The sequence below is a fragment of the Saccostrea echinata genome, unplaced genomic scaffold (assembly GCF_033153115.1).
Source record: "Saccostrea echinata isolate AGI-Se365-2 ecotype Australia unplaced genomic scaffold, CSIRO_AGI_Sech_v1 ptg000004l, whole genome shotgun sequence".
Lineage (NCBI taxonomy): Eukaryota > Metazoa > Mollusca > Bivalvia > Ostreida > Ostreidae > Saccostrea > Saccostrea echinata.
Window position 1 is genome coordinate 294799 of NW_026889753.1, and position 15367 is coordinate 310165.

At 34.3% G+C, this 15367-nt stretch overlaps 1 protein-coding gene across 1 annotated transcript; it reads right to left on the reverse strand.

The window, feature by feature from the left end:
• Window positions 1-630: 630 nt before the first annotated feature.
• Window positions 631-14329, reverse strand: LOC133179351 (piRNA biogenesis protein EXD1-like). The gene is made up of 5 exons (XM_061314129.1): window positions 14078-14329; window positions 9120-9200; window positions 8793-8915; window positions 1529-1650; window positions 631-1415 (listed from the first exon to the last, which is right to left on the reverse strand). The coding sequence occupies exons 1-5, from the start codon at window positions 14324-14326 to the stop codon at window positions 632-634; spliced, it is 1359 nt and encodes a 452-aa protein (XP_061170113.1). The 5' UTR covers window positions 14327-14329; the 3' UTR covers window position 631.
• Window positions 14330-15367: the final 1038 nt, after the last annotated feature.

The following is a 15367-nucleotide window of genomic DNA, read 5'->3' on the forward strand; positions in this document are numbered from 1 at the left end:
TCAAAATACGAAATCCAAGCCCTGTACAGTAAAACACGCTTAAAATGAATAATCGCTTATAGCACAGTGATTTTAACTCCCCTTGACTTTAAAAAATATTGAAAACCTAACGGATATAAGCGAATTACACCTATAATGAAGCAAATTTTCCGTCCCTGGTACTTCGTTATAAGCGGTTTTTTTTTACTGTATTATCTTATGGATGCATTTTTTAAAAAGTAACTTTTATGTTGTATTAATAACCGTTGCAGGTATTATTTTCATGATTTTGTAACTGATTAACTGTTGTTGACTTGGTGATAATGACATACACGTATAATAAATCCCACTTTGAATGCGGACACCTATTTATGATCAATTAACCTGGCTAAACGAACATTGTGTTAATCGTTTTCACCCACCATAGCATGAATTGTTAATGAAAAAATGCTCAACTGGCAAGCTTGAATATGCCAAAGTCACCGCTTTAATTGTTTTGATATCCCAACTAGAGTTGGAGGCTCAATTCAATAATTTCCGGAAAAACAAAAACAAAACCCAATTTTCTATCTATTATTTATAAGTGTAAGTGGTAAATTTAAATGATCCAATGATTATTGTCAAAATCCTAACAACTAGGTTCATGCTAATTTTACTCGGGGACTTTATCACGGCCAAATTGTGCATCGAGTCCTCGTTTAAATCGACGAGCCTTTTGCTTCAAATCACCCGGCACATCAGTTCCCTTGGCAACAAAAAATTTCATTTTCTGATAATAACCTTTTTTCATTTTGAAGTCTTTCCTATTTTCCTCGAAAGCGTCACATTTTCTGTCCAAATCCTCTTCCATCAAAATCCAGTATAAACGAAGAACATTTCGTGGAAAGTTGTCATCGTACGTGCTCTTCGGAGTCAAAGTTCTCAAGACTTCCTTCTCAGTTCGTGTTATATGGTTGAGATTTGTTTCTGTTTGATACTTTGTCTCTATATCGTCGAGGATAATATGGTGTATCCTTTCTTTTATGTGTCTTGCCTCCTTTGATATGGCCTTTTTGCGATGATTTTCAATCTGTGAGAGAAATGATAGCGTATATCGTTTCACAATGTAGTCGCTTCCGGTAGAATCAAGTTCATCCCTCAATTCTTTCAATTCAATTTGAATGCTTTCCGTTTTAAGCCGGTCAATAAATTTTGACTTTTTGCGAGCTTTTTTGAGATCAATCCTTTTCAAAGCGCGTATTTCATTACCATCTTCAGGAAGGTCTTCCAGCTTTGTGCTCACCTCCCAATCTTTGTCAATGGAATCAATAATTTGTGTTATATTATTCTGAACTCGTTCTAGTCGTTTTGACTTTGCCTCGGGATCTAAGCTAATATTTATGGCCTCTAACACCCGTTCTTGAAAACATGTCTGCAATTTCTTCTTTTCTATTTGACTGTGAAAACAACAAAAAAAATCAAAAGTTTTGGTTTGATATATAAAAATCCACTTTCATATGATAAGAACAAGAAACTTAGATTTCTGCTTGTGATCTTTTTCGATTCTTACCTCTTTAGTTCTACGTAAACCTCAGGTATTAGTGCTTTTACATCACCACTTGCATATGAGAGCATTTCGTCCGTTAATGGGCGTATGGCCCAAAAATCGCTCTTCCTTTTGCTCCATTCGGTCTACAAAAACATGAATAATATCTTTGAAGAACTAAAACTGGAAAATTTAGCAACTGAATGTCAACCCGACCTGATCCTGACAGTGCCATTTTAAATCTGAAAACAGACTTAACTACTTCTTTAAAAAAAATCAAATGTAAGGCCATCTTAAAAAATGTTTGTTTGTCCTCTTTCGACCGACTGGCCCGTCTCAAAATTTTTTGTGCCTCCAGGAAACTATACTTTTTCCCTTTATATTCCTGAATTTTCCGACCCCTTCCACAAGTATCTTGAATTTTTTTTTTTTGAAAAAAAATTCCTCACCTGCCTACCGACCCAATTTTTTTTCCCTGAGTCGGGAGAGAGCAAACAAATATTACTTTTGAAGATGGCCTAAACCTTTTGTTTTAATGCAGCGAACGTCGCTGAAATTTTAAACCCCAGAAAGTTGTGGTGACAGATATTTATTTTATGCAATTGAAAAACTTTTAAAATACTGTTGAAGAGAACAATGAATTTGGGAAAAAGAAGTTTTTGTCCCCTTGTAATACCTTTTGTGGCCCCACCCTAGCCCCAAGGTTATGATTTTAACAATTTAGAAACTACACTACCCAAGGATGCACAAGTTTCAGCATTTCTAGCCCATTGGTTCTTGAGAAGATTTTAAAAGATTTGTCCTAATGTATTTCAATGTAAAACTTTGATTTCCTATTGCGGCCCCGCCCTACCCCCCGGGTCAAGATTTTAACAATTTAGAATTTACACTACCTAAGGATGCTTCCACATAAGTTTCAGCTTTTATGGCCAAGTGGTTCTTGAGAAGAAGATTTGAAAAGATTTTTTTTCTAAATATTTCAATGTTCATTTTGGATTCCCTATTTTGGCCCCGCCTTACTTCCTGGGGTCATGATTTTAACAATTTAGAATTTACACTACCCCAAGACGCTTCTTCATAAGTTTCAGCTTTTCTGGCCCAGAGGTTCTTGAGAAGAAGACTTTTTAATGGCCCCGCCCTATTTTTGTCTTTTCTTGATTATCTCCCCTTGTAAGGGGGTTTGGCCCCTCATTTTGACAATATAAACTCCCCTTCACCCAAGGTGGCTTTGTACCAATTTTGGTTAAAGCTGGCCCAGTGGTTCTTGAGAAGAAGTTGAGAATGTGAAAAGTTTACAGACGGACGGACAATAGTGATCAGAAAAGCTCACTTGAGCTTTCAGCTCAGGTGATCTAAAAATATATGGGTCGCCACTTTTTTTAAGATGTCGGAATTTAAAAAATGAAACTGCACTTTTTTCTAGGAGCATCATTAAAATTGCTTCAAACTGATTCAAATTTTATTATAGTCTGCCCCACGGTACCAAGGACCTCACTTTTCGCCTCATATCTCAAAATGTATAAATACCTTGGCCTTCAAACTGGGTTCTATCGATAGATCATTTTTTTCCAAACTTCCTGCATTTATCCGAACCCTCGAGTTCAACCAGTGTATTGACACGGCGGCAAATTCAAAGTCTACGGGGATTTAACACTGGCAAAATGGCCGCCACTTCGGAAGGGGATCCATCATTATTCGTGATTTTCCGTACATCGCCGTCAGTGACATAACTGACGAAACACACGTTCGGGAATGCTCTGTGCTTACCGATGTACGGAACGCAATATAGCCCGAGACTTTCCAAGTGACCAATAAACACAGATTTATCAGCGAAAAAATTGCAAAACAGTGTCTTCGACGTACCCGGGAACAAGTGCTTAACACTACTAAGAAAAGAGGTAAGATTCAACTCATATCTACTTCAGAAGTCATAACTGACAAAAGTGATCTCAAATGGAAAGAACGAACAAGGCCACAACAAAATTCAACCAAGTGACATCATTGCTTTCCCAACACATAGCATGATAGATCTATCTGTAAGCGAGTATTAGTATGTTCTAATAATTTAGATTTGTAATTAATTACAGCTTTACCTTTGCCTCGTAAATAAATCCAACACACCTGACAGTATACTATTGTTTGTTGTAAACCGGTTAAACAGTTTGTTAAACATCACTTCTATCATGAATTCACAACTCTCAAGCACATAAAATCCATGTTTATACATTTTGAATCACTCTGCAAAACAAGATCTAGGCCTACATGTTGTCTGCATCAAACTACGTCATCAATGGATTTTGACCTTACCCTTTGAAAACTTCCTGTATCGGCATTAGGTAAATGCAGGCCCTGAGATTTAAAACAATTATGTATTTTTAATAGTTTTTCCATATATATATGTAGCAGTTTTAATGCCAAAAATAAAATTTGAAAATAGTAATCACACAAACCCAAGAACATAAATGGAATACAATTGTACATTATTTTTTTTTATTTATTAAAATTTATTTGTATACACGTTTTTTTTAATATAAAAACTTTGTGGCAGAAATTTCAATGATTTTACAAATCTATAAAACTTTTAAGACCAGGCCCCAGGATCACGAAACAGTCTTAAACTTATTTTCAATCGGTTGTAAAATGTTTATTTATTATTTAATTAATAATATCTAAATTTGTAGAAAACAGCACTTGTGAAGCAATATTAAAAAATATTTTAATTTTGGTCTGCTTGACTTCTACAACATTTTAGAATAAAATAAAGATCTTGACTTACTCTTAAGATGTTTCATGATCCTAGGGCCTGGTTTTTAAATTTTAATGTAAAAAAAATCTACATTTGCTAAAAATGTAAGTCAAAGTCCTCTCATTTTTTTAAATTATAATAACAATGAAATGTAAAATAAAAACAAAAGATAAAACGTTTAACATTTTTTATTTTGAAACAAGAATTTAATTATTAGGAAAGAGAACATGAAGACAAACAGACAAGAGCATGCAAACATGTACATTATAATAATTCAATCTTAAGTAGCTGCAGAAACATGTATGTAGCTTTAATTTTTTTTTTTTTGGGGGGGGGATTTGTCTACAGTCATCTGTGAAATCATTTTTAATTTATGGGGTCAGGCCCATTGGAAGCAATTTAAGTGTGTGTGTGTGGAGGGGGGGGGGGGAGGAATCAAACATTTTCAGTTCAAGCTTGACAAACCAAAAAAAAATCATCATGTGTTTATATTTATCATATTAATTAGTCAAACTTTGTTGTCAAACCTCATCCTACGATGGGACTGATAAAAACTTCCCAGATGTCCGAATATTCAAGATATCAAGTATCAAATATCGTACTTCACGAATATTCAAGTGGTTGAGACTTCAAAATCACTTTGATATGAGATATCAGTGTTCAAGACACCAAGTTTCATAATTTATAACTTCTGCTTTGCAAATTAAATTCATACTGTGAAAAATGTTATAAAACTTGAATTACAAGTTGTAAAAATATCAAATCTCATATTACTTAAATCTAAAATTAGTGAACTTAGAGGGTAAAGCCACTCAACATACTATGTTATTTGTAATTTTGTCTGAACTGTTTTCAGCATTTTAAGTAATTTGAAAATATTCCAAGAGGTAAATTAATTGTCTATCCTATATTTATTAAGATTATCTTACAGATATTCAGGCTGAAGAAGAAATGAAAGTAAAATGCTAATAGTGCTGCAGGTGTCCATGGTTTGAATGTCAATTGGTACAAAAGAAAAGTCATGACTCATATTGGACATAATAAACATGAAGCCGAGGAGAGAAACAACATCCATGAATGGATTAGAAAGTGAGTATTTTTCTCTCCATTATATCACTCACACTTCAATTTGTGTCTGGCTCATCAAGTGATCACTACTGGGCAAACTATCTGGTATTCTTTGGTTTAGACTATTCTTTGGGCCTGAAAAAGATGACAATAATACACATATTAACATATTTAGCTAGGAATTTTTTACTTGACATTTTTAAAATGAGAAATACTGCATTCAGTGCATTTAATGTGTAACCTTAAGCACCCCCCCCCCCCAAAAAAAAACAACAAAATAGCTGTAAAACAGATAATGTGAATCTCCAATATATGTAATTAATGTTACAAATTTAAATTTTTTAATAGCATGTCTTGTATAATACAAATAATTCTTATATGGTATTTACCATATGCACTTGTGCCTAGGTGAAATACTGCATCTTTTGAATTTCATGCAATTTTATCAATGTAAGTATTTTATTGGATAATTATGTTGTCATTTTCCTCCATCATATATTCATTCTTGGGCAAAGCATGCAGTAGATAAGTAACTCTTGAAATATAGTTAAATCTGGACTGCATCAATCAACATGTAACATTTATTTATATATTTATACATCTAGCAATATCTGATAGCTCTGTATGTTAAAACACAAAAGACCCTTAGAACTCAGTCCTGTAAAATTAAAACTACAAAGTTCAGAAAAAATCTTGAGTGTCCAGAATATTTATATATATAAACAAACTGTATAGTGATTCGTCAAGGTGCTGACACTTCACATAAATGTAAAATTTTGCTTTTTATGGATCATGTAGGTAGTGACTGCCAAATACATGAAGTGTTCAAAGTGAAAGTAGATCGACCTACAAAGCTACATGATCATGCATTTAAATGAATAATTAAAAATCTACCAGCTTCTAATAAAAAAAAAGAGTCATTGTCATTATAATTAAAAGGTGTATTTGTACGTTTTCTTTTTTCCTAATAGTTTTATGATTTGAAATAAGTTGATAAAAATGTCAGTTTTCGTTGTTGTTTTTTTCTTTCTTGGACATGTAACACATTATCATAATTATGGGGCACTTATGCGCACTTTTTGACTTATTCTTAGCATTTGAAATAGTTCTTTCTTGGGTAGGTATGAAATAAAGAAAATAACAACAACTTACCATCTTGCTACGTTTTCAACAAATGAAGCTGTAAGTAACACGCACGGTCACCAGACACTGTCAACATCCCTTTCTACAGGAAATGCATGACCTCAATATCCACAACTTGTACTGCATTGAATTCGGATTATTTTCTCTCATTTTATGAGAAAACTCGTCAAAAATATATTTGAATGCAAAACAATACTAATATTATTAACCAAATCACACTGAATTACTTTCGTTGAATTTTTAAGATTTTTTGTAATTTTAATTTGGCAAGAACGACTACTCCCTCGAAAAACTGGTTTCCTGCCCCGTGATCTTGACGCTAATGGACGAGTTTACCATGTTAAATCCCCGTAGACTTTGAATTTGCCGCCGTGTCAATACACTGGTTGAACTCGAGGGTTCGGATGAATGCAGGAAGTTTGGAAAAAAAAAATGATCTATCGATCGAACCTAGTTTGAAGGCCAAGGTATTTATACATTTTGAGACATGAGGCGAAAAGTGAGGTCCTTGGTACCGTGGGACAGACTATAATAAAAGTTACAAATAATTGTTTCTTTATTTTATCTATAAATGATGGATATCGGGAACCATTTAGCTGTACAAGTATGATAGGGAAAACGCAAGCTTAAGAATGTAGAAACATTAGTATCGCAGTACCCTTTGTAGCATTTTTATGCCCCGTAATCGAAGATTCGGGGGCAAATAGTTTTTGCCCTGTCCGTCTGTCTGTCTGTTTGTCCGCAAAAACTAACATTGCCCATAAATTTTGATAAGTTGGAGCTATACCTTTCATATTTCAATTAAGTTTGACATACTTTTTAAAAAAAACTTTAACCTTTGCCATAACTTTTGAAGAGTTGGAGCTAGGGCTTTCATCTTTCACATGTGTATTTTTTGTGACAAGAACTTTCTTTAGATATTAACTCTGACCTTGACCTTGGAGTTTGACCTCCTTTAATTTTGAAAATAAACTTTAACCTTCACCATAACTTTTGAACAGTTGGTGCTTGGGCTTTCAAACTTCACATGTGTTTTTCTTGTGACAAGACCTTTCTTTGATACCAACATTAAATTTGACCTTGGATTTTGACCCTCTTCTGCAAATTTTTATGAAACTTCAACCTTGGCTATAACTTTTGAACAGTTGGTACTTGGGCTTTTATTCTTCACATTTGAATTTCTTGTGACAAGACCTTCCTTTGTATACCAACAACTTTTTCCTTGACCTTGGAGTTTGACCTCCTTTAATTTTGAAAATAAACTTTAACCTTCACCATAACTTTTGAACAGTTGATGCCTGGGCTTTCAAACTTCACATGTGTTTTTCTTGTGACAAGACCTTTCTTGGATACCACTATTAAATTTGACCATGGATTTTGACCTTCTTCTGCAAATTTTTATGAAACTGCAACCTTGGCTATTACCTTTAAACAGTTGGTGCTTGGGCTTTTAATCTTCACATTTGTATTTCTTGTTACAAGACCTTCCTTTGTATACCAACAACTTTGACCTTGACCTTGGAGTTTGACCTACTTTTGAAAAACTTTATCCTTGGCCATAACTTTTGAACTGTTGGTGCTAGTCAGAGCTTTCATGCTTCACATGTATATTCCTTTCTTTGGATACCAACAAATTTGACCTTGGAGCTTGACATACTTTAAGTTTGAAAAAAATTGATCTTGGCCATAACTTTTGAACAGTTGGTGATGTGGCTTTCATACTTCACAGTCATGTATATTTCTAGACCTTCCCTTGGGCACCATTTGACCTTGACGTTTTGCTTACTTCTAAAAATCTTTAACCTTCCCCATAACTTTTCAACGGTTGGTGCTAGGGCTTTCATATTTCACAGGTATATTACTCGAGACAATACCTTTCTTTGGGTACCAGCTTTTTGATCTTGACATGGTGCTTGACTTACATTTGAGAAACTTTAACCTTTGCCATAAGCTGCCATAGGGGGGCATCAGTGTTTCACAAACACATCTTGTTTTAAAGAATGAGTTAAATGAAAAAATATACTGCACTCAATTTATATAAATATTTATAATTTAAATTCTATTAAAGAAAAATATTTTTGTAACACCTATTGATAAACATTCTTCAAAAACATATATTTCCATTGGGTACGAATATAAAGAAATAACAAATTTTGCTACAATCTATGACATCACAGGAGGGTGGAAATACCACAATGTTGAAATCACAAATAGACATGGTTAAAGTTTCATATTGATCGTCGGTGTATGCCATTTGAGAGAAAATTCGCAAACAAAAATGTAGTTCGTTCGAGGTGACATAACAAAGACGGTTAAAAATATATTAATTACCTTCAGTTCCTCTTTCAATTCTGAGACTTTGTCTCCAGTTGAATATTTTTCACACATATGCTGTAATTTTAAGACTGGGGCAAGTAAACGACCCTTTTCTTCTTCCAGTACAACATCGGCAACCTACGAAATGGTGAAAAATGAATGTTAAAATTTAACTTATCGTTAAATAATTAGGTTTATTTGACAGAACATAAATTTTTGTGAATTCACCAAGTATTGAATATTAAGAATAAATTTAACGCATATTTAAGACAACAAACTTGATAAAAACCTTTTTATAGTGAATGAAAAATTGTCGTGAACGTAAAAATCATAAATTTTTACCTGGGTATCAAAAACATTCTTTAGAGTCACATTAAATTGATGAAATAAGGCGGCACTATCGTTGGTGCATGCGTGCATAACCTGGAAGAACAAGATGTGTTTGTGAAACACTGATGTCCCCCTATGGCAGCTTATGGCGAAGGTTAAAGTTTCTCAAATGCAATTCAAACTCTAAAGTCAAGGACAAGAGATCAAAAATGTTGTTACCCCAAGAAAGGACCTGTGTTAATGTATATACCTGGTAAATATGAAAGCCCAAGCACAAACCATTCAAAAGTTATGGTCAAGGTTAATATTTTCTAAGTTGGGTCAAACTCTAAGATCAAGGGGTCAAAATTAATGGTATATGCTGGTGAAGACCTTGTCACAAGAAAAACACATGCAAAATATAAATGCCCTAGCACCAACTGTTTAAAAGGTACGTCGAAGATTTTGCAAAAGAAGGTCAAACTCCAGGTTCGAATTCAAAATGTCAAGATCGTTGGTATCCCAAGGAAGGTTTTGTCACGAGGAATAAACCTATGAAATTTGAAAGTCCTGGTACTAACTGTTCAAAAAATTTTTTTAAAAGTAAACTCTAAGGTCAAGATTAAAAATATTTTCACCCATGGAGAGTTCTTGTCAGAAAGAATACACTTGTGAAATATGAGAGCCCTAGCGCTATCTCTTCAAAAGTAATGATCAAAGTTAAAGGTGGGTTATTTTTTGTGAAAGTGGGTCAAACTATTAGGTCAAGGTCAAATATGTTGGTACCCAAAGAAAGGTCTTGTCACAAGGAATACATAATTGAAATATGAAATCCATAGCTCCAACCAATCAAAAGTTATGGGCAATGTTTACGTTTTTGCGGACAGACGGACGGGCAGGGCAAAAACTATATACCCCCGAATCTACAAGCTCTTTGGGTTCGGTGAATATTGTACTTCTCAGGTGTCTAAATCATCGTATTGACCTCAAAACCAGCAATAATTGAATAATATTTACATTTACAAATGTTTTCCCTAATAAACCTTTATTTGAGAAGGTTTATATACGCCTAAGTATGAAAAATTTCGTCACCTGACCTTAAGTTCATTGTTTATTTATAAACAATTGACGTAATTTCATAGTGACGTCATAAGTGACAGACGTGTTCAACACATTCAATTTATACGGTTCAGGTTTGTAAAAAAAATCCTTCATGATTTTAAAACTATACTACCCAAATATGTGAGTAAAAATCAGTCACAAATGTAAATATAAGTAATAAGGCATCATTTTAAAACTTTAATGGGATGTATACGGGTTGGTACGTGATTAAATCTACCATAAAACCCGGCTTTATGGGATTTGATCACATGACCAACCGTATTTACATCCCGATAAAAGTTTGAAAATGATACTTTATTTCTTAAATAAACTGATAGTTAAAGTTTTGTTGTCCCAAATCAAAAGAAATGGGGTGATCAGGATCAACAAAATAATTAGCCTATTACGCAGTAACAACTCTAAAGTAGGTCTGTTTTCTCAATTTATCAATATTACCATGTAGATTTAAAAAAAACAATAGTGCTTCAGCATTATTTATAACCCCAAAATATCTCGCGTTGGCCTCTCTTGGTCTTTGAAGAACTTTAAAAAGATAATTTATTTTTGTCTCTTTTTTAGTCATCTATTATTTACCAGTTCACCTGATCATTAGAACCATGAATATGTCCTTTATTATAGAATGGAAATTCTGCACCTTAGCACTAGAACCCCTAACCATGGGACCATGAATTTCACAATTTTGGTACAAAGCCCGATCCTTATTATAAACACCACAACAGTTTGACTGCTTGATGTCCAGGATTAAAGAAGGAGATTGCAATAATTTGGATATATTTAGCTCCACTCCTCAGGCCCCGGGGGCAGGGACCATGAAATTCAAATTTTCGTTCCTCTTCATTCATAAATGCTATATGCCAAATTTGTTGAAATTGATTCAGAGGTTTTAGGGGGAAAAAGCTTAAAATGTTCAAATGTTAACGCAGGACAAACGACGACAGACAAAACGAGATAGCAACAAGTCATTTGAGTGACTCAGGTGATCTAAAAGAGTAATGGCAAATATCCACAAAATTTTATAATAAAAACATGAGGACTTCAACTTTTCTATCGTCAATTTCCCTTATTTATGTAGCAATATATCATTATCACCTGCATATGGAGTTTATGGCTCCCAGTTGATTCGATACGCAAGCGCATTCTGTATGTACTTAAAATTTATAAAACGAGGCAAGCTACCGACAAATAAGTTGATGATACAAGGATATCAACAGTCCCGTTTAAAGTCAACATTTCGAAAATTCTATGGTCGATACAATAACCTTGCTATCGTCAAGTCGAATGTTGACATATGTTTTTCATATGTATTGGTAGGCCATTATTTTTAATATTGAATTTTCTACAGATTTTGCCGTTTGCTTAATTATGACAAGGAACACACGGCGGATTTTAAAAGTTGACATGGGATGCTTACTTCTCCATGGCAAATGAGCATCCCTTCTGATATTTTCAAAGGATCTGATGATACTTATATACTTAATCTTATGATACAGTTAGACTAAATCTGATGACACGTATATACTAAAGCTGATGATACAATAGGACATAATCTGAAGAAACAAATGTAAATAATCTGAAATAGATGTACCTAACGAAGCAGATGAATCAAATCTGATAATGCGATGTACCAAAGCGAACATGCACCCACGAGGCGCAGTGGTTTGAGCGTTTACTTTGGAGTCGCGAAGTCACAAGTTGATCCTTACGTCTCGGGTTCGAATCACACTGTGGGACGTGGAGATCGGTCCTTCGGATGAGACCGTATGAACCGAGGTCCTATATCGCAGTAGGTGCTAGCACCAAAAAGATCCCTCACTGATCGATGGCCCTGAGTGCCGAGTATGGGTCTACATCACTGGAAAGTGTTGGCATTTCCATATTAGTGAAAAATCCCCGAGAGGGACGTTAAACAACAAACAAAACCAAAGCAAACAGATGACCTAAATCTGATGACATAGATGTACGTAATCTAGTAACACAGATATACTATAACTGATGACAGAGATATGCTAAATCTGATGGTACAGGTACATGTATATTAAATTTAATGACACAGATATACCATTGAAGCAAAACATTCTTCAGGGTTACGAAATAAGGCTACACTGCTGTTGGTGCATGCATACTAACCTGGATGAGAAAGCAGTTCACTGATTTGCAGATTGTATCAGCACACTCAAGTGTCATTACATTTATTTTCAGAAGTACCAGATCTGATGATACGGACGTATTTAATGTGAGGATACAGATGTTCTAAATCAGATGATACGAGTGGTCTAAATCTGATGATACAGATGTACAAAATCCGATTATACAAATATACCGTATCTAATGTTTTAACTAGAACTGTCCAATATGGACAAATACCCCCGCTGGGTTTTTCAGAAAAGGTGCCAAGTCACTAAGATTGGATGGATCTAAGAGGTGTTCACAATTTGTTTAAACATTTAGAGTGGAAATTTACGGGTAACTGCTCATAATATTTTTTGAATGAAAGAAACTAAGGCGCAGCCCTAAAAAACACCAATATTAATAATAACATTGTTTTGAAATGTCTACGGATTTTTCCGGGTTTTTCCGATTATGACAAGGAGCACACGGCGGATGTGACCGGTCGGCAGGGAGAGCCACCTCTAAATTTTGAGGTCCGTGTTCGCTCTGCTCCAAATTTGTATTATTTCATTGGACTTTCGAGATTGAATACTGTTCGTTATCTTCATATTTCATTTTAACCACAGAACATGTTACTCTGCTGGTGGACAGTCTGGCCCCGAGGTTACTTGTCGTTCGGTACTTACCGGTATTCATTCATGAGTAGTACAAAATATAAGAATAGATACTAGCAGACCCGTCGCCCAGTCTAAAAAGGCGTCACTCTTCTATATACAATCTTCGGACTCCCAATTTTTGTATAAAAACAACAGTTCTTACACAAAATTGAAGGAATGTAAAATTTCTCCTAATGATATATTTGATGAACCCTTTTCTCTAAGTGTCTGGGGCCTCTTCATTAACGGCAACCAACGCCGTCCACGGACACAAAGTCCGTACATGGACACAAAATCCTTCCCTAGAGCTTTCTGAAGCAAGCCTTGGACCTCTTCAGTTACGGCAACCTCTGCCGTCCACAGACACCAAGTCTGTAAATGGACATAAAGTCCAAACTTTTGTCCAGAACTAGATTCACTACGCTGCCACCAATTTTGTAACATGAAGCGGTCACCCATGCAAGGGTTATACAGGCTCGCCGTTGCTTAACTTGCCAGAAATAGAGGGAGACTCTACCCCATCTCTAAACAAGGTAGCTCACTAGCGAGGCAGTAGAAGTTCCCTAGATACTGTTCGCTACAGTACAGATATACACTGTACCAAAGCTGATGATATAGATGTACCTAATCTGATATTATCGAATTCATACTCGTCTTTTGTAAGTATTAATATCCTTTATGTCTGTCATTAGGAACCCAAATTGAGATTATAATAATTATTCATAATACACTAAACCATCTTATCCTTACAGCATGAAGTAAACAAACCACACCAATGCTAAGCTACGTTGCATTTTTCCAATGATATAACTTTTTTTCATGCAAATAATACATGTACTAACTGATATGCAATTATTAGTATTCAAAATGAATAAAATTATGAATTCCCAATATGCCTATAAGAAAATAAAACTTTAAAAAAATGAAGACAAATAATGAATACGATAAATAACTACAAATATAGAGCGCTTTAAATGCTAGCATAATATATAGCATACTAAATTTTGCTATATTTATTTGATCAATTTTCGCTTTCTTTCTTATTTCTTGATATCATGTGGGTAGTTGATAGCATTATTATGTAAATTTGTTTTATCTATGTACCTTTACTATCTCAATAGATTCCAGTATCGTACCGAGGCAACCTTCCGATAGTAGCTTCCGGTTTTCCTGTATATCAAACAAATACACGTCTCCATCATAGGTCCCCACCTGAAGGAGCGTTAGGGGACCCTCCACACCCAGCTGTATCCCCTCACAATCCACTGCAAGCACCTGCTCTGTCAACAAGTCGGAAACAATATCGCGACAACGCCCACTCTCCACGACGACTTCTAATTTCTTCTCTGCCATCTAAGTTTTATTAAAATGTACAAAATTATTTCATTGTATTGTAACAATTCTCATTTTCTTTTTTTGTCTGGAATTACGATAAATGTAGAAAATTCATTACATAATACATCATCTTTTCTTATCTTATATAGCAGTTATAAATCAATCAAAATAGAGTTTGTAAAAAAAAAAAAGAATATATAGTTTCATTACTTTATTAAAATATTATGAAAGAAGTTTTGAAATATGGATACATGCTTTTATTGAATTTTAGAATCGGCAGGGGAATAAAGAAGGACAGTTATACGAAATAGTTCCTGAACTTGAAAACAATTTGGTATGCACCCCCGGGTAGTGCAACAGTTACTGAACATTTTCTGCAATCATGGCCTCTGGGGGTAGGTTGGGGCTACAGCAGACCAAAGTTGTGTACATGTAGGAGTTGAAAGTTATTTTGTTTAATGTGTGTATACCCTAAAATTTTGGGAGTTCCCTACTATTACTTTCACTTTCAGAGGTGTATGTGTGCATTTTTCCGGAAAACAAAGCTGACATGCCACTGACATGATTATGTGATACTAGTAACAATGGTCAGTTTCGTACCTTGCCATTAGATTTCACTTACAGTTATCAGAACATTCTGGTGAATTTACTTTATGATGTTTGCTCAATGCTGTCATTTTCTACATTGTGAATTTACTGAATTGGAGTAAAATAAACAAGTAAATTTAAAGTTTGTATTTATTCCCATCCAGTAAATTAAGAATTTAAAACATTACAAATGACATTAAGAACATCTCGAAAAATATATGTAGATTACAAACAGTAAATTATTAAGGGGATTTCGGATATTTTGCTGGATATATTTCTTTAATCTATAAAAGATTAATATTTTAGGAAGAGTAGATATTTAAAAAAAAAAGATTTTAGTAATCCAGCAGACTTTCTACATTCCTATTCCGTATCTGTAACAATTTTGAAATTCAAATGTTCAGTATATAAAAAATTAAATAATTCTAAAAACTTACTGCTGTTTGATTTAAACCAAGTACATGCAGTGTA

What these genes read in the sequence shown, in the direction of transcription:
- LOC133179351 (XM_061314129.1), bottom strand. Translation starts at nt 14,326, where the DNA reads ATGGCAGAGAAGAAATTAGAAGTCGTCGTGGAGAGTGGGCGTTGTCGC. An exon ending in AATTGAAAGAGGAACTGAAG is followed by an intron (nt 1,651 to 8,792) that starts GTAATTAATATA and finishes ATGTTTTTGTAG; the next exon opens with ACCGAATGGAGCAAAAGGAA. An exon ending in GTTTACGTAGAACTAAAGAG is followed by an intron (nt 1,416 to 1,528) that starts GTAAGAATCGAA and finishes TTGTTTTCACAG; the next exon opens with TCAAATAGAAAAGAAGAAAT.